This window comes from Hipposideros armiger, unplaced genomic scaffold (assembly GCF_001890085.2).
Source record: "Hipposideros armiger isolate ML-2016 unplaced genomic scaffold, ASM189008v1 scaffold_213, whole genome shotgun sequence".
NCBI lineage: Eukaryota > Metazoa > Chordata > Mammalia > Chiroptera > Hipposideridae > Hipposideros > Hipposideros armiger.
Window position 1 is genome coordinate 284,314 of NW_017731563.1, and position 25,568 is coordinate 309,881.

Here is a 25,568-nt window from a genome sequence, read left to right on the forward strand (position 1 = left end):
ACCTTGCTGGGCACTGCTTCCCCCTCCCTCTCAGTCAGGTGACCACCCCCTCTTTTACCCACTCCCTGTGGCCATCCTCCATCTATGGACTTTCCTGCTACCCAGACTTGTCCCTGGGCAACTCAGATGCTGTGGATGGTGCGGGGGGGAGCTGGGGTAACACCCCTTGTCCTAAGATTCCAGAACATCAGACTTTGCTGGGGTCCCAGTGCGGGCACCACAGACACACAATTCTACAGCCTTGCCTCCCAGGTCACAGCCTCCAGCCCCCCCTGAGGATCCTTTCAGCGACTGGAAGATAGATCCAGCCCTCCACGTCCTGCTCACCTCAGTCCCCAATCCTGTTCCTGAGGTCAGCTCCGTTCCATGCCTCAAGTCCCCAGGAGAGTCCCAGAAAGCCGCTCTGAGAATGCCCAGAAGTGGGACCTGAAAGGGAAACTGTCCACCTTCACTCCTGTTCTCAGCTCAGAATCCCATCTGAGCCGTTGTCCTGGGGTTCCCAGACAGATGACTGGTGTGAGTATGTGTGTGTGTGTGTGTGTGTGTGTGTGTGTGTATGTGCACGCGCCCAGTGTATTGAGAAGTGAAGGGACAGAGAAATACCACAAGCAACAGAAGAGATTGAGGTCAAAAGTTTGTGAACCAGGATTACAACATCCAACCTCAGGAAGTCAAGTCCTCTGTCCCCAGTCCCCCACCCCCACTCACTCCCACTGTGGCCCCTCCCGCCCTCCCGGTGGGCGCTGTCCCAAGAGGACCCCCTCCAAGCTGGCTCGGAGACTCACATTTGACCTCGTTTCCCCTCCTTTTGTTCTTTGCCCCTCCCCCATCTCCCCTTCCCCTTCTCACCTTGCCACCTCCTGATACCAGGACCAGCTCCTTCAGAGGGATGAACTCAGGATGTACAGACAGAGGACAGCCCTCTCTTAGTACAGCAGTAGGATGGAGCCACCGACTCCCAGACTAGGAACTGAGAGCCTCAGAAGGGGCGTTGGCCTCGGTGACAGAGCATGGGAGGAGGGTGAATCAGATGCTGGACTTTTCCACCAAGTACCTGCCTCTGTGGTTTCCAGGCAAGCTCTGGACCTGCACCGCTACTACCCTCTTCCTTGGGATTTTCCTAGAGAAAAGTGCCCAGAGCACACCCCAAAGAGCCCAATCTACAAAGGACAGAGTTTTGCAGTCAGACAGACCTGAGTTTGAACCCTTTCTCTTGTCATTTACCGATCATGTCAGCCTCAGTTTGTCAATCTGTAAAAGGTAGATAACAATACCCACTTTTGCAGAGCTGCTGTGAAGTCTGAAGACAATAGGGCATATTGCTTAGGATAACACAGGTACTTAAAGGGGGTTGTTGGGGTTTGCTGTGGTCTTCTGGAAGCGGGGCCTGGGATGAAGTGTCTGGTCCTAGGCAGCACAATAATGACCTAGTGACCTCTCAGCACTACAGCACACAGCTGGGACTTGCTTGATTGCCTGGCAGCTATCAGTGGTGAATTGTACTGAATAAGTGTGTGTGTCCCATGCTATGTGCCCAGTGAGCTTATTCAAGGACAGGGTCCTCGTCACTATTCCTGAGCATGCCCTCATGGTGCTGGAGACAGCACTGCCCCAAGGCCATTCATTCAGAACAGCCAGTGTCTCTTTCAGGGCACTGAGGATGCTGCTTCAGCCCTAGGTGGTGTGGAGGCGGGGAAGTTGTAGGGAGAAAGGGAAATTTCCCTTTGCATGAGCTTCCCCTTTGTATTTTAGAACTTCCCAGCAAGGCTGGGTGTGAAGTGAGGATCTCATTCTGTAGTTTTCCATCAAGTGCCCCCCCCTCCCACTGTCTCTTGGCCCCTCTCAGCACCTCCTGTGGGGCTCCCCATCAAGGGGAAGCCAGGGGGGGTCTCAGTTCTCAGACCTTTGCCTCTGGGAAAGCAGGAGACAGGCTGGGGGTCAGCTCAGGCAGAGCAGGGCATGGCCCCAGCAGAACTCACATTCCAGGCCCTCCCCCAGTCCCCATGTTCACCTGCAATGCTGATCTGCCCTGCCCCCACATGTTGGGCCACCATGTGTTAATCATGGTGCAGAAGGGACACCAAAGGTCCATGAGAGTACCTAGCTGCAGCTATTCCAGAACAAAATACCCAGCCTCTCCATGAAGGGGAGAATGAATTTCCTAACTCATTTCATTCATTTAAAAATTTTATTTCATGCCACAATATGTCAGGCTTTCTGTGAGGACCTGGAGATACGCATGGTCCAGCAGTCTTGTCACCTCCCCTTCACCTTGTAGGAGAACAGTTACCTCGTTTGGCCTGACCTCCCGTTAACTTTGAGCCCTCCCATGCTCAAGCCCACCCCAACCCCCACTGAGTATTCAGACTGATTAGTAAACTCCTGGAGGCCAGAGAACCCCTATCTGTGCATAAGGTAGGAATCCCAGATTACCTGGAAAGCCTTCTAAGACTGGGCTGTTTCCACATTGGGAAGGTCTAAACACAGGATGGAATATGGTCAAATGAATCAGTTATCTTGCTGCAGTGAGAACCATGAACCCCAGAGAATCATCTCATCTTCTAACCTCATGCCTGCTTTTAAAGGGCCTGGCATGAAACTCATGTCCTGAGCATCTAGCTCAGGCTAGGTGCTTTGCATGTTGACCATTTAATCCTCACACAAAACTTGAAATGTAGGAATTATTAGCCCCATTTTACAGATGAGAACATTGGGGTGAACAGAAGTGATGTGTCCTAAGGCTGAAGCAGGGCCCCCCCCCCGGAACTCCTGTAATAGGAGCCTGCTGCTTGAGCTCAGAATGCCCCCCCATGCCATGCGCCCCACCCCCCCACTCCCCTGTGGGCTCCTTATTGTAGATTATTACCCTGTAGCACATAATTAATGCTGGTATGCTTACTAATTACAAACTCTATCATTCAGCATTCTTCCCAGGTTACTCCCCTCACTGTTCCCAGATCGCTGATGCCACCAAAGAGTTACAATGACAGAAGGGGACATCATGAAAGAAGAACAGACCTCCAGGACCATCATGTGATCTCTGAAAATCAGGAGCGCCCTAATTTTCTCTTAAACATCCCAAGCCGGTCTGAGAACGTTAAGGCAGTTTTGGGAGGTGTTAACCCGCTGCCTTCTCAGACTCCCAGTGTTCTGATAATATTAATAAACACTTATTCTATGACCCAATTCCTGTGTTGGTCTAGTGACTGAGCAGCGCAGGCAGCACGAGCTCTGGACTCGGTTGGCCTCTGGTTTCATGGCCAGACACTAGTAAATGATGGAGCTGGGATTTGAACGTGGGCCTCTTGGCTCCAAAAATCTATGCTTATTTCACTGCAGCACTCTGATTCCCAGACCATAACTATCTAAAGGGCAGGGGTCACATTTCATAATTCTTTGTTTCTGCCTCTAGCATTTAATACACTGCTGGCTCAGAGTAGGCACTCGATGTTTACCGGATGGATGGATGGATGGATGGATGGATGGATGGATAGATGAATGGATGAACGTGAGGGGAAGAAATGATCCCAGGCTTCCCTATTCTGGGAGATTTTCTTGGGCAACACTGCTGGTGCTGACAGGATGCTCCGTCCACAGCAGGCAGGGTTATTTTAGGGCTAGTTCTCCCTTGTCTCCTAGCAAAAATGCTTAGCTCAATAAATGCGTAGCCTTCTTTCTGGGGCCCAGTGCAACCTGATGCCTGGTGCCAGGAAGCCAGAGGACAGCAGGATGTCTCTGAACTCTTGGGCTTCTCTGTTTCATTGACAACCCAATGTGGCTGGAGCCACAGGAAATGGAGTGGATTTGCTTGAGTGTGTCCTCAGGACAGCTCTTCCTATACCCTCCACTGGACTCCAACAACACAATGATGCATTATTATTATTATTCCCACTTTATAGATGAGAAAACAAAGGATCAGATTAATTAACTTGCCCAAGGTCACAGCGCTAGTGAGAGGGTAGGACCCACATGCCAGGAGTATACTCATCTGACAGTGGTGTGTCTGAGCTTGTGCACACTTATCTAATGATAATGAAGGACTGCGTGTCAGTGTATACATGAATGGTTCTGAGACATGCGCCAGGTCCAGGGTAGGAGATCTGAGGCCCCAAGGCAGCCCGGTGGGCTTGGTGCCTGATCCATCAGTTGCTTCCCTGTCTCCAAGGGCCCAGCTTGTAAGTCTCCGGTTTCCTGTGCTTCCACCCTCTGCATTCAGTTCCCACTCGCCTTAGGGCTCTCTCTGCCGGCCTTTCTTCTCTAACAGATGTGGCCTCTACACTGGAGAGGGCTCCCCTTCCTTTTCTGTCTTCTTCCTCTGACACTAGCAGGATCACATACCTGCCCTTCCAGGCCAAGAGCGTGCCCCACCCCACAGCCTCTTCCACTCCCTCCACTAAAACCAAGTCTGGACCTTCCCACTCCCTTTCCCCACCCAGACCCAAGCTTTTCTCTCACATCTCTGCCTGTCCACCCCCCTGGGTGGTTAGAGCAGGCCCCCCCTCACCTACTTCCCTAACTGGTTTAATGACCTCAGGCTCACACACCCATTACCTTATCTGAGCCCTACAGCAAGTCTGTGGATGGGCAGGGGCATGTTATTATCTCCATATGAAAAAAACAAAGACCTGAATTCCAAGCAATTTCCACAAAGCCCATAGCAAGTTAGAGGCAGGTCACACCTCCTGATTCTTACACCAGTGGATTATTTTCACACGATAGTCCACTATTAATGAATCTTGTACATAGGACTCAAATCACCATTATTACTGCCTGCATCCCTTCTTGGCCTAGCAGATTCCTGCAAGTTTGATCAGATGGATGGGTAGAGAGATAACACAGCACAAGAAGGGCCTTCCCAGATGACCTGACCTAAGTCATCAAATTCCTTCCACACCCCACCTATTCTTACTCAGAGCACTGGGCTCCTTTCTTTCATAGCATTTGTCACTGAAAAAACTGTCTATTCTTGTTCCTCATGTATCATGTGTGTAGCACAGCACCGCGTAGTAGGTGTTCTGGGAATATTGTCGGATGGTGATGCCAGGTGTGCGGTATCTCAAGTTTCAGCACATTTCTCTAGCAGATTTCTCTCCACCTTAGAAGTATGATTGAGCCTGGCACACATGGGGGACGCCCACACAGTCATTATCCAGGAAGGGGCAGCCAAGGCCAACAGACAGCAGGCCTGCTTTCATTAGTCCTTATAAACTCTCCCAGCAACAACAAAAAATCAAAACCTGAAGACTGGCAAAGATTCTAGTATATTTTCCCAGTAATTAACTTGTAAAAATAGAAGAAGAAGGAGAAGGAGAAGGAGAAGGAGAAGGAGAAGGAGAAGAAGAAGAAGAAGAAAAAGATGAAAGAAAGAAAGAAAGAAAGAAAGAAAGAAAGAAAGAAAGAAAGAAAGAAAGAAAGAAAGAAAAAAGAAAAGAAAGAAAGAAAGAAAACCACCCAAAAGCCACTGTGCACCCTTTACCTACAGCTCTAGGAATCACCAGATGTTCCGCTGGCTCTGCACTAGAAGAACCATCAGAACAGAGGCGGGGACACAGACAGCACCAAAGCCTCCGTATGTGCAGGGAGAAATGCAGTTGTGTGTGTTCAGCCACACAGACACACACACACACACACACACACACCCCTGTGCTTCAGCTCTACACACCCATGAGAGGTAGGGCTGTGGAGATACACCTGTGGGATCCTCTGGGGCCAAGGGCACACACACTGACCCTGAGGTAAGACAGGCTAGGCCTTGCACCTGAGTCCTCTTTACAGCCTAACTCTGAGTTCATCTCACAGCTCAGGCTGGGATTGTCGAGCCGCGGTCTCGCCAGAGCTACCCCCTCGTGGCCATGTCTGGCAGTGCTACTTCCTGCATCTACTCCGCAGAAGAGCGTCGTGGTGCTGAGGAAGTGGGGTCCCTCTGCTGGCTGAGGTGAGGTAGTGCCCTGCTCCGCCAGGGCTTTTCGTATCGGCTGCCTCCAATCTGCGAAGTCCCTGCTGTCCCTCTCTTATGACCCTGGCACCAGACCCTGGCACTAGGCCCTGGACGGGTGCACCAGACACAGGTTTGGCAGGCGGAGTGAGGAGAGGACACAGTCAAGGGAAACGTGGGCAGCAAAAGCCCAACCACTCTTTCCTCTTCCTTGGTCTAGCTAGGACTCAGGTCCCCTCCTTCATTCTTTCCTCCATTGCCTTTCTTATTCCACAGAGCGAAGGAAGCAGGAAGGGACCCTAGGAGAAGCGTGGACAGAGGTGTGACAGACCCTCCCTGGTCTGAGTGTCTGATGATGAAGGATCTCAGCTGGGCCCCACCACCCTTCTCCCGATAGCAATCCCCTCTGCTTATGGTCCATAAGAACTCAATGAGGGAAGGCGACAGGGAGGAGGGTGGTCCTAAAGCCACAACTTTAAAGTGATGAGGGAGTCAAGGCAGCAAGGTGAAAGGGCAGGAATCAGGGAGAACTGCTAACAGTCGGTGGAAACAACTTGGGTTTAATGGAATGAAGGGTAAGAGGGCCCAGAAGCCAAACAGACCTCTCAGCCCACGCACCAGCCCTCACCCAGCTTCTCCAGCCCGTCTCAGAGGTTATGCTCTTGATACTGGCATGTCACACCTGTTGAGCCACCCCTGGGGCAGGGAAGTTGGGGTGGGAGGCAACCAGCTCAGAAGGTGGATTCCCAAATATCCCCTCTGTCTTATCTACCCCAGGCGGGGGGCATAGAAGCACAGAAGGCTGGGTCTGCCCTCCTTTTCTGCAGCTGTCTCCAAGGCCAGGCCCACAGGCACTGAACAAGAGCCTGCCCCCTAGCAGTGAGACTCCAGTTCTGTGAGTCTGAGAAGCGATGTCCTGGGTGTGGCAAGGGAAGAGGGTCCTGCTTGGTTCCGTTGGGCCAAGTCCTCAGCTGGGCATACAAGCTGGCAAATTCTCTGCAAGGAGAGTTGAGGTGGCCGCCATGAGGTGGAGTGGGGGTCAAGTCTGCCAACTTCCCTCATTACCAATATCTGCCTGCCTCCCTATGTGTAACTGTGCCCTCTAGATGCCAGCCCCACAACCACTGCCTGTGTTTTAGAGGCATCCATTCTCCTGAGACATCTAAGCACTCACTCTGTCCCTCCCCGATCCCCACACCAGGCTCACCGCCCCCTGTGCACCATCTTCTACCCTGGCAGGCAGCCATCTACCATCATCCACTAGGGTTCCTGCCCCTCTGACTGCCCTCCTCCCCACTAGCTCCTACCTCTCTGAAGGAGCCCTTGAGGGTGCTGAGTTTGTAGAAGCTCCAGGCAGGAATGCAGACCATGGAGGACAGAGCCAGGAGCCAGCCCAAGGCATCTCCCCACCAGGGGTATGTGTACTTCTTGTTGTAGGTCAGCGGGGTGTACTTGATCAGGGAGAAGAGGAAGGTGGCCTGAGGGTGAGAACAGGAGAGAAAGGGGCTAGGGAGCAGGAGCCCTGTGCCCTCAGCGCCCCCTGAGGAGCTGGCAGAGATCACACTCCCAGCTTGTACTTTCTTCCAGGCTCACCTGGGCCAAATCAGCCTCCAATCTCCATCCATATTCTGCTCAAAACCCACAACCCCCAGTAGATATTTCCAGGGCATCTACCCTGTCCCACCAGGGCCTGTGTCCATGGGCACCTCTACACATGATTGGCCCCCAATTCGGACAGGACTGTGTGCCTGCTGGTGCTTCCAGTCATTTGAGTCTCCTGTACCATCAGGTGGGGCTGTGAGTACCTCAAGAGCAGGGGTCAGGCCTTATTTACATCCTGCATACAGTGGGTGCCCAGGGGGAACTGCTGACACAAATGGATAAGCCAGAGGAAGCAGCACAGAGTGGGTCATGGCTGATCCTGGCGCCAAGTAGCCTGGGCTTGAATCCTAGCTCTCTGCCACTTTCTAGCTTGCGTAAATTGCTTAAACTCTTTGGCTTCAGTTTCATCTGTCAAATAAATATAATGGTAATTCTTACTTTGTGGTGTTCTTGTGAGGATTTAATGGGTGAAAGTGTGTAAAACACAAGGTAAGTGCTCTGTATCTATTGCTGATACTATTGCTGTGGTTATCAGTATTATTACAAGCAGCCCAATGCACTTGGGTTTCAGTCCTGCCTGTGACATTAGACTCACACTGTGGTATTGGTCAAACCATCAGATAGCTCTAGACCTCAGTTTATCCTTCTGTGAAATGGAAATGAAGACTCTATCTTGCTGTCATTTTCTAGAATCCAACAGCAGAATAAACGAAAATCTAAAATGATTTTCAATCCCCACAGAGAATTCCCTTCTAGGGTCAACAGCGTGCCTATCCTTCTATCACCACCATCTCTCTATCCCTTCATCTGGCTTCCCTCCCTAAAAGTCATCTTACTGTGCACACGGCTGGTGTGAGGAAGAGCCAACAATATTTGATAAGAGGCCATGGCCTGTACCCAATCATGTCTTCAATGTTGTCATAGAAGCGCCCGGCTCCTGCCACGAAGAGAAGGAAGGAAGGGAAAGAAAGAACATTCTTTAGCATCCAAAGCATAAGGATGGGACCCACACAGACCAGGATGGGCAAGGACCAATGAACAGGAGATACCATGGTTGTCTTTACAGATCATTGCTGGGAGAGAGCTCTTCCCTGGGATTTAGAGGCATGAATGGCAGTGGGCAGCAAAGGCAATAACTTTTTGATTATCAAGGCTCTTACAGACTTAAAAAGTTGGATAGGACAGGATATGGTCCCACCTGGGGTGGTCTAGGTACAGCCATAACCAGCAGGGTAAGCCAGGCAAACTCTGGAGGGTCCTCCCAATGGTAGCAATTTAGGATTCTTGAGATTTTTGAGGTTGGGTAGGGGAGAATTCCCAAGAAAAGGTGGGTGTGAGCAGTGGATGTCTTTCTTTTGTCTAAGGGCCCTGGGGTGGAGGTGAGAACTGGAGTTAGGGAGAGTCACTCACCATAGACCCAAGCCACACAGAGGGACTCAAAGATGGCCACAAACAGGAGGCACATGCCACTGGCTGCATAGTAGTCAAAGAGCTGGAACACGTACATACCACCCTGCCCGGGAAGAGATAAAAAAAAAGAACTTTATCTGGAGGACACAGACAGATTTATCTCTATGCCCTCCAGCCTCACACCCTCAGGGCACAGAACAGAGTTAGTGAGGATCATGGAGTCCTTCCATTGTGATCACAAAATATGGTGAATGCTGCTGCCAAGTGCCATCCAACAGAAAGGCAGGGATCTTCAATTCAGGAAGTGGCATGTCGAACCTTAATAACAGTGTGTGACAAGTTTTAACTTGTTCGGTGCAGACAGTCGGGTGTGAGCTACGGTCGAGAGAAGGTGTGTTTTAAAGTGTGCCGTAAATCATCCTCCATCATGACAACGCTCCATGTCACACATTGCTTCTGGTATATGGAAATTTCTGTCAAATAAAAACATTACAGTGTGTCCTCATCCACCTTATTCACTGGATCTGGCACCATGCAACTTCTGGCTCTTCCCCAAAGTCAAAATGATTCAGGACATCGAGGCAGCCACAACAGTGCAACTAAAGACACTCACAAAAAAGGACTTCCAGAACCGCTTCAGAAAGTGGCAAGAAAGATGGGATAAGTGTGTTCGAAGTGAGGGGGAGTATTTTGAGGAGGATTAATGGCAATGTGTCTTATACCGTAATAAAAATTTTATTTAAACATTTACCATATTGTTTGATCACACCACGTATTGTTAGATTGTCCTTGAGAATATGTAAGAATTGACCCAGAAGTCCGAGACATAATGTGCACTTTTTGGCAAAGGTCAGAATAGGGGCTTCCATTGGTATTAACAAGCTGACAAGCTTCCTCTCCTTCTTTCTCCTTTGAGATAACACAAAATATTACCCATCCCCAGGGTTCCCTTTTTCCCTTTGAAGTTTACCCCTGGAACTTGGTACAACTGCTTGGGAAATTGTAGGATCTTGCTGGAGAGGCAGTTTTTCCTAACCCAAGACTTCCCAACCATCCTTTCCATACTTCTTGGTTTACCATGGAGCCAAAATATCCCCCACCCATTCGCACAAGTAGATGGTCAATGTCCAAAGGCCAGAGGAGGGACTCACCTATTTGTGTTTCTCGTAGCTGGGAAAGGAGCTGGTCCCAGTGACCTGAAACCACAGCAACTTGCTCCACCTAACAGGTGGCAGTTGTCCACCCTTACTCCCCCTCCTCATCTGACCCCACCTTGAAGCCTCCCAGACCCTCACCTCTGTGAGCATGACCAGCCCAATGAAGAAGGAGATGACAGACACTCCGAGGATGAGGATCTCCCTCCGGTTCTTCTTGCGGAACACACGGGGATACATGTCCACCAGTGCCGTTACCAGGCTCTCTACGCACACAAACTGGATGAGAGGGCAAAAGAATTGGAGGGAAAAAGAGCTCCCAGAATAAGCTCCATCAACTAGCACTAGCGTATGGCTCACAGGGTCGGCCCTGTCAGCTGCCCTGTCTCCCCCCAGTCCCCAGGGCTGTCCTGCATGGCTAGGTCTAGACCCACCTTCAAAGCTCCTCTTGGTCCCTGGAAGGGCATTCGCGTCTGCCATCTGCCCAGTTCCCAGCTCTCTGAAGGTCCACCAGGGCATTAAGCTCGACCTTGTGCCCGCTGCTCCCCCCTCCCCCAGCCTGCCCACGCCCACTTGTCTCTCAGCCTCTGAGTGGCCATTACTTGATACCTGGCTATCCAGTCCCAGGAGGACGACCATGAAGAAGAAGCAGCAGGCCCAGAGGGGCGAGAAGGGCAGCATCACCACAGCCCGGGGGTAGGCGATGAAAGCCAGGCCAGGGCCTGCAGCAGGAAGCACAGGCCTGTGTGATCCGGGCGGGGCCGTGGAATAACAGGCGCCAGAGGAAACTTCACCCCTCAGTCACTGTCACCACCACCGTCCTCACCCAGGAGAAGACAGCCAAACCTCTACCAGGTCCCCAGTTTTCCAAGGCACCATCCCCTGTGTTTTCACTGGCAGAAACAGAACCTAGAGACTGTGGGTGTTAAGGGCTTCGGAAAACAGAAAGGGGTATATCACCCACATTTCTGTAAGTTCTGCCCCAAATCCTCTGCTCTTACTCTCCGGATCTATTGCCCCAAACCAGAGGTTTCAAACTCAAAAAGAACTCAGGGGCCAGGCACATTTGTAAAGTTGCCCCTAAGTAAAATGGGGAGTGGTAGGGCCTGACGAGACCCGGAGCCATCACGCCTCGTTAACTAAAGCAGTTGCTGTGGTGTTTCTATAGAGGAGACTGTTCCAAAGGAAATACCTCTAAGATCTGACTGGGCCTGGGGCCAACAGTTTGCCACCTCTGTATCCGGAGCATTTTCTGTCACCCTACGAGTGAACTGGCATTAATTTCAGATTACCACTGACATACAATCTCTGAAATAAATTAATGTTCCCCTCAGCTAGTTCAAATGGCAGGAACAGATTGACAAGCCGGCACTTGGGCTCATCAGTAGGAAGCTTCCTTTGAAAAAAAGGGTGCGACCCTGTGACCTTTGACCTTGGACATTCCTTTACCTCTTGAAGCCTTGCTCCCCATGCTGGTGAGATGGGGATGATACTAGCACCTGCCTCATAGTTTTCCATTGCATGGTACAGGCAGAATGCTTCACACAGTGCCTGGCATATAGTAAGTGTTTAATAAAACTGAAATATTATCATTTTTAATGAGCTGATGATGTTAGTTGCCCAATGCTTGTCACTCTGTGTAACAGGGTGAATGTCACAGAGTGCAGTGGGTGGTCCACAGAATAGGGGAAGAGCAAGAGAAGCCTTTACAGCTTACCCAGAGAGGGGACCAGTCCTTGGTTTTATTTAAAAGCAGCAACAACAAGACTGCACGGTAGAAAAGCATTCACTTAACAAAGGAGGAAACTCTATGTGGCAATATAAATTATCTCTGAGACATAATTTTAAGTGAACAAAATAAGTTACGGTGTAAAACAGTGCATGTCGTATGTTATCAATGGGTTTTTTAAAAAGGGGGTAAGAAATAGAATACTAGTATGAGTGAATGTGTATGTATATGTGTGTGTGTGTGTGTGTGTGTGTGTGTGTTTTCTCATATATGTTTAAACTATTTCTGGAGGGATAAAGAAAACCTGGTAACACTGGTGGCCTCCAGAGTAAGGAACTGGAGCCCAGGTGGGGAGAAAAATGGTCACCGTACACCCCTTCCCCCTGTGAAGCTTTGTTTTTAAGTTCTCCCCGGCCTTCCTGGGATGCAGCCACTGAAAGGTGACCAGAGCTCACCCACAGTGAAGGTGACAATAGAAACGCCTTGAAACTGGTTGGTGAAGGTTCAGCCTTGGGCCTCCCCAACACTCACCTGACTCAGCCACCTCGGAGATGGGCACCCCCTGCTCTTGGGACATGAAGCCCAGGATGGAGAAGATGGCAAAGCCGGCCACAAAGCTGGTGCCACTGTTGAGGAAGCAGAGGGCGATACAGTCCCTGCGGGGGGTGGGGAGGTGGAAACAGGGGGATCAGAAAGGGCAGCAGGGCCTGGAGTGGAAGCCAATGGAAACCCCAGGGGAGCCTAACCCCCATGGGGCTGCCTGGCAGAGTTCCGCTCCCCCTACTTCATTAGCTCAGACTGGGAATAAATCAAAGTAGTCCTAAAAGAATGAGGCTCTGAGGAAGCAAAATGTTAATCTAAAAATTACTAACTGCCACAGAGCCCCCCCTCCCCACCATATTGTCACCACAGTTTTGGGACACCACCACTGGGACACAATTCAGTGTGGCATGCTACTATCAAGGACGTAGGCCTGGATAATCCCAAGCAACAAATAATTCTCAGTCACCTAAATCTGATTCTGAAATGCATGATATATTTTTAGCTAATATTAAAATTGGAGTAAATTCTCTAATATGAACCAGGTAGGTCAAGGGAATCACGGGGAGGGGACATGAGAGGGGGAGGGATGAAGGAAAATGGGTAAGGAATCCATGTTTGCTGGGGCAAATGTACAAAGTAGGCAAGACTGAGGCTCCACCGCATGACATGACTACTTCTCCGGCTTGCTTACGCTCCCGAGTCCACAAACTTCTAAATTAGCCAGGACCCAGGCTGGGCCCCACTGCAGCTTTTCAGCCTTCCCCCACCCTTTTGGAAGCACTCCCTTTACAGATGCTGCAGTTGGCTCCTTTCAGCCACTGGTAGCCCTGGAGTATTGAAAAGTGGGGTGAAGGGTGGGGGTGGGCAAATCCATGAGCTGGTGCACCCTCCAAACCACTCCTGATCCAGCATGGCTGGCGGGACAGTAGAGAGATGTGGGTTTGTGGCTCAGGCCCCAGTCACCTGTAGCAGTTGTTGTGGTACTTGTTGTAGCTCCCCAGGGCTGTCAGGCACCCTAGACAGATGGCGAAGGAGAAGAAGATCTGGGTGCCTGCATCCATCCACACCTACACAGGAAGAAGACAAGAAAGCTGCCCCCAGGGAAGCCAGGGCAGCTGGGCTCCACGGGAGCACACAGGCCCATGCTGAGCCAGGCACAGGGTAGGGCTGGTGAGAACCCTGCTCTCAGCCTGTGCAGGCTCCACCACAGCCTGCTATCCCAATGGGCTCTACTTTCTGGGCCCCTAGATGGGGTTTCTTGGGCACTACCAGGATGGCGTAGGCATTAGGCATTCGAAGAAGATGACTAAGGGACTCATAGTGGAGAAGGGTGGGCAGGTAGGAGCGTGCTCTAGTTCTATGCACGGCACTGTGTTTTTATCACGGAAACAAACCCCTGGCTCTGCCTCCACTTTCTCCTGTCCTGAGCTCCCCTGGTAGTGTGACCAGTTCAGAAGGAACCCAGAGACAGGATCTCTAGGGTTCTGGGTCCTTACTATCAGTGCCATCACGGGCATGTAGCTTGGCCTCTTGTGCCTCAAAACCCGCTGTCTGAAAAACAGGAGGAGTAACCTTCAGCTCACAAAAAGTCAAGAGGATGAATGGAAATGCATCTGTAAAAGGCTTTGTACTCCTTGGGGGGGGGGGGATCGCCAGCTAAACATAGGGTATGGTTGTTACTGTTATTATCTCAGCTGCTGCCCCAGCCTGAGCATGTTATGATTTAGATTTAACAGCTACAATAACATCCCAAAGAGAACAAACGTCAAGATGTCAAGGCAAACAGGACTGGCAACCCTGCAGATCAGCAGCAGGTGGGGTCTTGGGGCCACAGACCCTCCCCAGGCATCTCCTGCCTTCGGCCGACGTGAGCTCTACACGGGAGCACCAAGCTATGGACCCAGACATTCCAGGCAGCTGTCCCAGCATCTCTGTGTTCCCCATTTCCTGTCTTTTGCCTGATGCTGCCCCAGTAGCCCCCCAACAGGCCCTTATTTCCCTTTCACTAATGTCAGGCCCCCAACGCCCCCACACACCAAAGCCTAAGCTTCTTTCTGTCCAAAGCTCCTCAGTCCCTGTGCATCTCTCCCTACCTCCCTAACCATCACCACTAACCTCCATCTCCCTTACTCTCTCTTTCATCACACTCACCCCACCAAAGTGCCATTTTACTCAGCATTATAGTGGGTTCAGGGGACCCACTGGCAACCTGACTATATCAGAATCACATTAATTCCTCAGCCAGCAGCCTCAGTTGAGACACTGAATCTCTATCGCTCAAGGAGAACCCAGAAAGCTGTATCATTTTCGGAGCTTCCTGGGTGATCCTACTGAAGAGTCAGATGTGGAAATCACCACCCGACAGCCCCCAAGCACTGGTGTCAGGGACCCACCCAGAGAGCACTCTCTCCTCTTATATTTCCATTTATGCAGGAATTGGGAAAGAGCAGGGGAAGGTGGTAAGGACAAGGGGAGAATGTCTCTAGCCTCCTGTCCCTTCTGATCACTGTCACGCCCGTCCCCAAGGTATTCTGTGTGGCAGGAGCGGCCACCAGGGAAAAGGGCTCAGAGGCGGAGCCGGAAGGGCCCCCGCTAGCAAGAAAGAGCTGAAAGGATGGAAACACCTGAGGCCTTTTTTACCTGGAGGGAAAATATAATGGGAAAGGAGATGGGTACCAAGAGTTATTCCTGAAGCAAAAGAAGGTAAGGGTAGGAATGAAAAGAGCCTACAGAGAATAAGGGTGCTCACAAAATTCAGTGTGATGTCACAGAATTTGAGTGGGTGGTCTGTTTACTCCTTCACGTTGTTCCAAATCCTTTTTTCTTCTAAAACTCTGTCCCCCAGATACTGTGAGGATGGTCATCTCAGGAAAACTCAGTGACCTCTGGTCTGAAGGTCACTCTGTTCTATTTCGTTCTTGTTCACTCAGTAGGTTACAAGCGGCTCGGAGCTTGCGCAGCACGGATTTACTTGGGTCAGAGATGTAAGGCTGGGGAGCGATGTTTATCTGCCTGGGGGCTCACGCGGTCATGAGATCAGGTGATCTCTCCCAAATAGGTCATCCAGGCCTAAAAGGTTTGTTCCATGGGCCTCGCAGTACCCAGGGTGCAGACGGACCCACTCATTACCAAGGAAACTGTCCAGTGCCGCAGAGACCTCTGTAGCTGCCCGCGTGGTGGCAGGGGGCGCAAATCCTGTGGTTACGAAGTTTTGTAAACTTGGGCTTGGGAAGAAAAATTGTGACTTGGCAGTTCACCTAGCCCTGCGGGGGACAGACTAAGACTGAGTTGTGAGGAGAGCTTAATGAGAACAGAGAAAAATGCAGCAGGAGGGCTGAGAGTTCAGAGTGCAAGGGTCAGATATGGTGCCTTTGACTAAAGCCCCCTCACTAGGAGCTTGGCAAGCCCCAGTTCTCTGCACAGCTGCTGCCTGACAAGCCTGCTGGGATGAGGGGAAGGAATGGGGTCAGAAGAAGGACTGAAGGAAAAAGCAAAACAAGCTGTTCTGTTCCCACCGCAGGCGAACCACTCCCTGCCCATGCCAGGAGCCCTGGTTTCTAGAACAAAGCTCTAATGTGTCTCTGGCTGGGGCAGAAGACTGACCAAGAATAAAACAAGTGTGAAAAACACTTGGTGGAGTATAGGCAAAAAGGAGTTCTCTGAGGGCACAGAGGAAAAGAGAGACCTCTAGAAAGTCCAGGAAAGATGTTTTCAACTTTGAGTCCAACCCCAAATATTATTATATTTACTATTTTTAGGATGGCAATAGTGTGTAATGAGAAAAGCCTGGGCTTTGGAGTCAAAATGAACTGGGTTTCAGTTACTAACTCTATTAATTACTAGCTGTGTGATGTTAAGCAAGTCACATAACCTCTCTCAACCTTACCTGTCTAATCAGGAAAAGAGTAATAACAAATAAAATAAGTATGTAAAATTCCTAACGCAAAAATAAATATTAGTTCCCTACTCCACCTTCTGGAATTAAAAAAAAAAAGCCTTTCAAACTCTCAAATCATTCATATTCTTTGGAAAATAAATATCTCAGTGATTAAGACAGCAGACTCCAAAAGACTACTTGGGATGAAACCCAAGCTCACACACACACACACACAGACATGTTAGTTTTGCGGTTTGGGTCAAATTTCTTAAGTTTTCTAAGTTTCAGTTTCTTCATCTGTAAAATAAGGCTAACACCTAACTAAATCCCAGGGTTAATGGGAGGATTAAACTTTACTGAGTGCATGACAAATAATAAGCATTTGGTCAATGTTTCAGCTACTGCTGCCGTTTGTCATTAGGTTATTTTAAACAAACAACTCGCCTTTCAGTGATGATGAGGTTCCATAGACTTCAATGTACAATATCAAAATAAAAACACTGATTCTAATCAATAGTTCCAAATCCCCCCCAAACAAACCCTTCATTAAGACTAGCTTAGCATAGAGATTTAAAAGGTTCAACAAAGGCTGTTTGGACACCCTACCCCCCAACCCCTGCCCTTATCAATCTACCAAAGTGCAGTAGAGCGGACAGAAGGAAAGAAACAAGTGCAGAAATGAAGCACACACTGCGCCAGTGAAGTCCTGAGTCTCCAGTGCCATCACCCATGTGAAAGAGACAAGCCCTGGGGAATACCAGGAGACGCAGCAATATGCCTGGCACACAGCAAGCCTGGCAAAAGGAGAAGAGAAAACCAGAAAACCCAGCATTGTCTCTGCCTGGATCCCCGCTCCCACATGGAGTGCTTGCCAGAAAGATAGATGTCTTTGGTCTTTGTGTTGGCTAGCAGGAATTTTGCACCTTTCTCAAGTGCCAGGCAACTGCCAGCTGGAATTACCACACTTCCTGGGGAGTGCCAGCTACATTCAATTATAGTTCTGGCAGGGCATCCCACCCTGCAGGGGTTGCTCTGCTCACAGACAACAAAGGCCTCACTTCAGCATGGGACCAGGCCAGGCAGTTAATAAGGCAGTTCGGAAGCTCAGGACCAAACCTGGCTCTTGAAACCTCTCCCTCCCATGGTCTCAGAGGACTTGGAAAACATATGCTCCCTGTACAGCCTACAGCTGACTGGGGTTGGAAGGATGGTATCCTGGAGAGCAGATTAAGATGTCTTATTCCCTTCAGTAACCCACACAGAGAATTATGGCTTTATTAACTCTCAGAGCTGAAGGCCATCTGGTTCACCTTCTTTATATTTGTTGGAAGATATATATATATCACACTACACCTAGAACAGGCCTGACACCTAATAGATGCTCAAGAAATTTCTGCTGAACAAATGAGCTATGAGAAAAACAAAGATAAGCAGATGAGGACTTTGCCTATAAGAGATCATAAAGTAGGTAGAGTTTATCACCATTCAGAACTAGATTCCAGGTGTGTGTGTGGGGGGGGGCGGGGTCAGAGACATCTGCTAGTAGCTGTTTGTGGTCCCCCTCCTTGGTTCACAGCTGCCAGGAAAGGTGCAGGTACGAGGGTAGAAAATTATTTAAGCTCTCTAGGCGTTAATTGCCTTATCTATAAAATGAAGATACCTCATTGATCTGCTGCAAGGATTAGCTGAAATAATGCATGCAAGCCTCCTAATGCCAGGCACATAGTAGGCACTCAATAGTTGTTAGCTTTAAGTCATTGATCAGGACAAACAAGGCATTGATCACAGAAGCCATGAATCGGTTCCAGAAAAACTGGACCTTCTCTCCTTTGGGCTTCAGTAGCTTAACTACACCTCTGGTTCACACCTCTGGTTCACACCTCTGGTTCACACCTTTGCTGCTCCAGAATCACAATGGCTCCCTCTGGCATAGGGGATCCAAGCCAAACTCTACACCTGTCTTTCAAGCCTTCCCTCAACACTGTTGCCCCACAATCTCCCGCATGCTACCTACTCTCCATTACAACTCTTTGGTTCCAGAGAAGTCAAAGGGCTTATGATCACAAAATAAAAATACACTTGGTTTGGCCTGCCACTTACTTGCTGTGTGAACTTAGGTCTTGCTTGCTAATCTGTACAATGAGGAGTTTGCACTAGATCACCTCTGGAGCCCTTTTAGCTCCAATGGCTGTGGCTCTACAGTTTGACTCCAAAGCCTGACTGCAGTCTTTGTGCCCCACATGGAGATGACACAGCAGCAATCTGTATCTCTGTTATGTCTAAAAAATGGGAGAGGGGAAGGATAAGCCCACGCCCCACCAGAAGATCACTGAGAAACGTCCAGAATGCAAAGCTACCTGACTCCATGGGAAGGTTTCTGACTGTGGGAGCCCCAGCAGCCCCCATAGAACTCAGGATGGAAGAACTCATAATTCCGCCAGGGTGGCCAGGAGACTTGAGAATAACTGCACAAGGGGGAGCCATTGCCTCTGTGTGAACTGAGGCCAGGGTCTCAGAGGGACAGTGAACGTGTGTGCCACTTCCTTTTCTCTTGCTCCCTATCAGCAATTTCAGTGCCTTTCTATATAAAATGATCAAACCAGCCATCCACTTATTCATCTTTTCTGTGCTGGGCCCCTCCAGCCCTAAGTCTCCTTGGGGCCCCTGTCATAGACTGAGGACTTTCTCCAGCACCAAGGGAAGGTCTCTGAATTGTACACAAGCTCTCCAGGGAGGCAGAGGCAGGGCACAGAGCTGTGTAACACATCTTAGGGGCTTGGGGGCCCCAGCTCTCAATACCTCCTGGCTTTGCCAGCTTTCAAAATGGCTGCCGAACAGGAAAAGATAAGAAACCCATCAGAGGCAGTGGCATTTTATTTTGGGCCCTGCTTTACAAATGCTTCCAGTCAGCAAACAGCACCACCTCCTCCCTTCAAGGGCCAGGGCCATGAAGAAGCTGGCTGAGGGGAGGGAAGAGACAGGGGCCTCTTGACAACCGACAGGAAACTCAACACCAGCCCAGCTGGTGCTAGGAGGGGCTGGGGAACTGGGCCTAGGAAGAGGCCATGTGACCGAGGGAAGGAACCAGAGGGGGCTTAAGAAATCAAGAGGAAGCCAGGTGCGAAATGAGATTGATCTCCAAGGAAGAAAATGCAGAAAGGGGATGGGCAGATGCGGAGAAATGGATCCAGCCTGTGAGTAAAGACTGTTAGTGACATACTTACAGCCCTTAAGAAATATTACTAGGGCCTCAGCCTCACCGCCCCCCCCACCGCCCCCTGCTTCCCTGGCAGCTGTGAACCAAGGAGGGGGACCACAAACAGCTACTAGCAGATGCCTCTGACCCCCCCCACACACACACACAGCATGGATGCCTTAGGGGTGGGCCAGGAGCAGGGGTGCCCCACCAGAGCACAGGGAAGGGCTGTGGCTCAAGTGCCTTCAGAGCCACATGACAGCCTTGTCTGTGCTTCTTACCTGGGGATCCCACAGACGGGTGAGGTTTGGATACAGGTAAAACTGAATTCCTTGGGCTGCCCCAGGCAGTGTCACCCCTCGAATTAACAGGACCACCAGCATGAGGTAAGGGAATGTGGCTGTGAAGTATACCACCTGGCGGAGGGGCAGAAGGGGCAGAAGAAACTTGTGAGTTAGGAGGGAAGGGGCTGGAGACCCAGCAGCCAGGCTGGAGGTGGGAGCCCCCCACCTACAGAAGTCAAAGGAGCTTTGCTCCTACCCTCTTGCTCCTGCAGCTGTTCAGTTCCACCTCCCCTCTGCCACGAGCCACAACCTTTCCTCTCCCTTCCCCCTCTGGCCTGAAGCACCCCCCACCCCCTGACACATACCCAGTAAATATTTGTTGAGTGACTGAACAAATTTAGACATTCTCCCAACAAGTGTGTTTGGAATTACGGCACGGTTGTCAGGTATGAAAAGATCTAATACACATGATCCCTCTCCTCACAGCGCTTAAGAGCTTAGTGCAGCCAGACAGCCAGATTAGGAGGGAAGCCTTGTCAGAGGCCTCGGGCAAGAGTCCAGGGGAACTGAGAATGCCCTTCTAACACTCATACACTCTAGGGCAGAGTCCCTCACGTTCTCAGGCTGGTTGGGAATCATTTTGAGACTAATAATCTTAATGGAATTCTTTTCCCAAAGAAACATTATATGAACTAGGGAGCCATGAACTGTGTTCAATTTACAATGTGCCCGCACATGTGGTATATTCCAAGGTCAAATTCCCCTGGAAGTGTCCTTCCTGCCTTTCTTTCTCTCTCTCTCTCTTTCATTTAATCCTCACAAATACCAGAAGGACATAGGATTAAATCCAGGAGAGACACAGAATTAAGGAAAAGCACTACATAAAAATCTTTCTTGGGTCATTCCCTCCCATCCCTGACTATGCTATAACTTAGGGAACTCTTGGGTGACTGAACCCCCAGTGAGGGCAGGGAGTGCTGGGATGGGAGGGCCAGGAGCTCTCCAACACGGACCTTGCCCGTGGACTTCACCCCCTTCCAGATGCAGAAGTAGCAGATGACCCAGGCAAGCAGGAGGCACAGGGCCAGCTCCCAGCGCAGGGCCCCCAGGTGCTGGATGCCATCAGAGATTTTCAGGACCCGCCTCCTGGGGAAAGAAGGTTGAGCCAGGCCCCACTTTTGCTCCAGCCTCCATTTGGTAGCCTGCATGTCTTGGGCAGTGGAACCATGTCTCCAGGCTTTCGTCCAAAGGTTTGTCAGTTCTTGTCACCTGAATCCATGAGGCTCTCCTTTACCAAGATATGGGGTTAGATATAAAGGGAGGCAAGTAGAAACCGTTCCCAGGGAAGTTTGCTCTGGGAGGCTGAGTACCCATGTAACCTGGAGAAGGAGGTGCAGACACTTTCTCAACCAGGGCTTTAGGATGCTTTGATGTCAGGAATCATGCCTTAGATGGATATCAGTATTGGGGGGAGGAGAAAATAAGAGGCAATGCACATGCAGCTGAAGAGAGGAGAGGAGTTAGGAGCGGGGACCCACAAACGTGTGCACTAACATGGGGAGGGGCACATGGGGGGAAGCAAGGCAGGCACCCCTGAGTGGCAACATTCTCACCTCTGAAACCAGTTCTGCGTTAACCACAAATACAGGCACAACAGAAAAAAAGCCACTTAGGTGACAGGGCTACCAAAGAAGGAAATGGACATTCTTCCCTTGCTGTCCATTGAGAGTCACCACTGCAGGAACCCATCCCTGTGCCCTTCTTTCAAGCACACAGCCCACAGTGGGGTGGGGAACGGGCCTCACTTACTCCCAGAACTCGAGGACAGGAGAGGTGGCGTTCTCAGAGGTCACATTCAGGGAGCCATTGGTCCTCTGGAACTCCACACAGTGTTCTACTCGGGGGTCCCAGGAAAGGAAGCAAGAGGAAAATCATTAGCCAGTAGTTGGGGTGAAATTGTAAGAGAATGGAAGTGAGGTATCTGGAAGGCACTGGGCGGAAGTTGTCTGTACAAAACATCCTCAAGCACATACGAGGTCAGACAATTAAGTTTGCAAACTTGTTGCAACAACGGTACTAACCTTTTTTGATATCAGAGGGATTATTCATTAATGAATTTATGCCAACTAGACAGTTAACAAAGTTTACTATTTGGAAGTGCTGAAAAGGCTGCATGAAAAAATAAAACAACCTGAACTTTTCGCCAACAATTCATGGCTCTTGCATCATGACAATGCACCAGCTCACACAGCACTGTCTATGAGGGAGTTTTTAGCCAGTAAACAAATAATTGTATTGGAACACCCTCCCTACTCACCTGATCTGGCCCCCAATGACTTCTTGCTTTACCCAAATATAAAGGAAATATTGAAAGGAAGACATTTTGATGACATTCAGGACATCTAGGGGAATACGATGACAGCTCTGATGGCCATCCCAGAAAAAGAGTTCCAAAACTGCCTTGAAGGGTGGACTAGGCACTGGCATCGGTGCTAGCTTCCCAAGGGGAGTACTTCAAAGGTGACTGTAGTGATATTCAGCATTGAGGTATGTAGCACTTTTTCTAGGCTGAGTTCACAAACTTAAGTGTCTGGTCTCATACTGACCTCAACAAACCCACCTCTCCCTCTCCCACAAGCTTTTATTTTGGTACATATTCTTATTAAAGCATAATCAGACAGCATCAGGAAAGATGCTATGCTTTCTGTCTGCTTCAAAGTATATAAGTATTTCTAGGTGACTGTCATGTATAAACTCACAACCTTTGAGGAATAATAAGAATGCCTTCTAGGGAAGTGATGCAGCCAAGGAGCTAAATAAAACCTACAGGTACAGGTAGGAACAAGAAAGCTCTGGCTGGAATCCTGACCCTCCGGTTAGTCACTGTGTGGCTCTCTAAGCCTCACTTCCCCCATCTCTAAAATAGATATCAGAATATCCATTTTCAGGATTGATAGGGGATTCAATGAAAATACATCTGAAAAGTGCTCAATAAGCAATGGCTCTTAATTATCTCTACATTGACTTTGGAGTTTCACAAAGAGCATTCATATTGTTTTTTACATTTTATTAGTACAATAATCTTCAAAAATAGTAAGCCAGAAAGTGTTTTCCCCATTGTACACATGAAGAAAGTGGGTCTGCTTAGAAATGGCCCGTCTTAGCTTATAAGGGACTAAATGAAGGCCAGAATCCAGTCCAGCAACTGTGTATGTTCTACCTTCTAAATATCTAGAATCTGACTTTCTTGTTCTCACCACCGCCACCACCCTGGTGCAGGTTACCATCATCTCATGCCTCCTCAACTGGCTTCCAGTTTCTACTTGTACCTCCCTAGTCAAATCTCCATACAGCAGTTAGAGTGACATTAAAATTTAAGTTACAGTTTATGTTATGCCCCAGTTCAAGGATTTCCTATCCCACTCAGAGAAAAAAGCCAGAAGCCCTATAATCACCTCTAAAGCCCTATTCAATCTACGCTATCACGACTGGATTCATCTCCCATTACTCCCACTTACCAGCCCCATGGACCCTTTGCTGTTCCCTGGGTGCCACGGCATAGATGCTATAGGCACTGGCATCCCAGGGTCTTTGATTGGGTGTCCCTTCTACCTAGTGCCTGCCCCCTGCCATCTCGATGGCTCACTCCCCCTCTCCCTCCTCCTTCAAAGTCCTACTCAAGTGTCATCATCTCAGTAAGGCCTGCCCGTATCATCCATTTACATCCCCACCCCTAAAACTCCCAATCCCTCCTCCCTGTTTTATTTTTCTCCACAGCACTTTTTCTAACATGATAGCTATTACTCATTTATTTCATATATGGTCTGTCTCCTGTCACTAGAATGACAACTTTATGCAGGCAGGGACCTTGTTTTCATACATTGCCACGTCCTGACATAGTCCATAGAACAGAGCCCAACATAGTCAGAACTCAGTAACATCTGTTGAATGATTGGATGTCAGTTGAGCACTCATCTCACTAGACACAACACTTTCCTTGAAGCTTCAGCACACCCAGAGAAGCTTGTTTCGTCTTGACAGGAAAGGACGTCCTATGTTATTCAAGATACTAGGCTCGGAGTAAACCCAGACCCACTAGGAGAAATGCCTCAAATGTCAAGAAGCAAAAGACTTGGGTATTGAGTTTGTCTCAGAATTGTCTGAGACACCCACCCCCAATCAACCTAAAGGCAGATAGGCCTAAAGTGCCCTGAAGCAAAAGCCCTAGTCCACCAAAAATTCACACAGTTTTATAACAGGAACTCCACTGATCTGGATAAAATCACCATCTGACTAGCTAATTGTCAAGGGTGATTTCAGTGCACATAGATAAAAAGAAGGAAGGGAGGGAGGGAAGAAGGAAGGAAGGAAGGAAGGAAGGAGGGAGGGAGGGAGGGAGGAAGGAAAAAATATATCATATAGAGAAAATATTAGAATAAAACAGATTTTTAAAACTTGCTTCATTCAACAAATATTTTTGAGTTCTTGTGATGTAGCCAGCACTGTGCTAGGCACAAAGGCTATTGAGATAAATACACCTTTTCTGCCTTCGAGATCTTGCTGGCCTATGAGAAAACCAGACCAACAAATAGACAAAAAGTGGGATAGGAGCTACAGCAGGGCCAGGGGTCAGGGCAGGTACTGCCAGATACATTTGAGAAGAACCTAATGCATCTTGGGGTGTCAGAGGAAGTACCTCCACGATTTGACTTTTCACTTCAAAAATGGTGGAATGGAGCTGGTGGCCGACATTGGCCAGGAATGCCTGGAAAGGGAGCATAAAGTTTGAGAGCCAGAGGGGCCTTAAATACCATTCTAACTAACCATTGCAAAAATGTGCCTCCCTGGCAAGGAAAAGATGCAAACCCCAGTTCAGAACTGAGTAACTTATCTAAACAAGAAAAATTAATCATAGCACAGGTAGGGCCTCACCGACAGGTCCTGAGACATATCTGGTCAATGAGAGCAAGGTGGGGTGTTAAGGACCCAAACAGGACATGTCCAATATGCTCCCCATCCGCACTGCCCAAAGGGTGGCCACTAACCACTTGGGGCTCTTCACATTTAAATTAATTAAAATTAAATAAAAAATTTAAAAGTCAGTTCTTTTCACTCACTAGCCATATTTCAAGGGCTCGATAACCACATGTTGGCTACATTGCAGATAGTACATCATCACAGAAAGTTCTTTTGGAGAGAACTACCCTAAGTGTTTTTTTCATTAGTTTCAGGTGTGCAAAACAATGTAATAGTTAGACATTTATACCCCTCATAAGTGATAACCCCGTGCCCTCAATCTACTACCCCTCTGATATTGTATATAGCTGTTACAGTTTACCCTAAGTATTTTTAATTTTTGGTTGCTTTCAATTCATTAGACTCACTAGTTCTCTTGTCATAGGTGGCTCTTGTAGTCTTACAGGCACAAGAGAAAATTAATTGCTATTATAAACTCTATTGATGACATACAAGACAGTTTATTCCCTGGTTAAATCCAGATGAATTGTGAGTTGGAAAGACTTAAAGTAGTATCAGAGAGAAAATATGAGAAACCAAAAACAGAACAAACAATATATACATGTAACAAACTAACAATATTTCAAATCGAAATAAATAACTAAACTACAAAGTCAGCTCTATTGGCATAATACATGAATTCATAACACAGTAATTGAATATATCTATTTTTTAATTCTTTGACATTTGGCCTGTGATGCTGGGGAAATCTCGCTCTTATCTTTCTTTTTTTTAAAGATTTTTATTGGGGAATTGGGGGATGGGAACAGTGCTGGGGAATTGGGGGAAGGGGAACAGACAAGTTGCTGTCGTTTTGTTCTT

The 25,568-nt window shown here is 48.9% G+C and overlaps 2 protein-coding genes across 13 annotated transcripts in view; both read right to left on the bottom strand.

Annotated features, from left to right (window-relative positions):
* Window positions 1-2,740, bottom strand: part of SLC6A12 (solute carrier family 6 member 12) — a 30,114-nt gene extending 27,374 nt beyond the window's left edge. For 4 of the 7 annotated variants that reach the window (XM_019654131.1, XM_019654132.1, XM_019654133.1 and 1 more), the window contains exon 1: window positions 328-640. The gene's annotated coding sequence lies outside the window, so the exon portion shown is untranslated. Of the gene's footprint in view, window positions 1-327; window positions 641-849 lie in introns of those variants that run through there. The other 3 variants (XM_019654139.1, XM_019654138.1, XM_019654134.1) reach the window with 2 other exon arrangements.
* A 3,735-nt stretch (window positions 2,741-6,475) lies between these two features.
* SLC6A13 (solute carrier family 6 member 13) overlaps window positions 6,476-25,568 on the bottom strand; it is a 45,159-nt gene continuing 26,066 nt past the window's right edge. For 5 of the 6 annotated variants that reach the window (XM_019654140.1, XM_019654144.1, XM_019654145.1 and 2 more), the window contains 11 exons: window positions 21,540-21,624; window positions 20,744-20,876; window positions 19,728-19,862; window positions 13,337-13,440; window positions 12,362-12,486; window positions 10,711-10,823; window positions 10,243-10,380; window positions 8,948-9,050; window positions 8,374-8,474; window positions 7,243-7,413; window positions 6,476-6,931 (listed from right to left, as the gene is read on the bottom strand). In XM_019654140.1, coding sequence (XP_019509685.1) covers window positions 6,809-6,931; window positions 7,243-7,413; window positions 8,374-8,474; window positions 8,948-9,050; window positions 10,243-10,380; window positions 10,711-10,823; window positions 12,362-12,486; window positions 13,337-13,440; window positions 19,728-19,862; window positions 20,744-20,876; window positions 21,540-21,624 — 1,331 coding nt within the window. In that variant the 3' untranslated portion in view covers window positions 6,476-6,808. The remainder of the gene's footprint in view (window positions 6,932-7,242; window positions 7,414-8,373; window positions 8,475-8,947; window positions 9,051-10,242; window positions 10,381-10,710; window positions 10,824-12,361; window positions 12,487-13,336; window positions 13,441-19,727; window positions 19,863-20,743; window positions 20,877-21,539; window positions 21,625-25,568) is intronic. The other variant, XM_019654141.1, reaches the window with a different exon arrangement.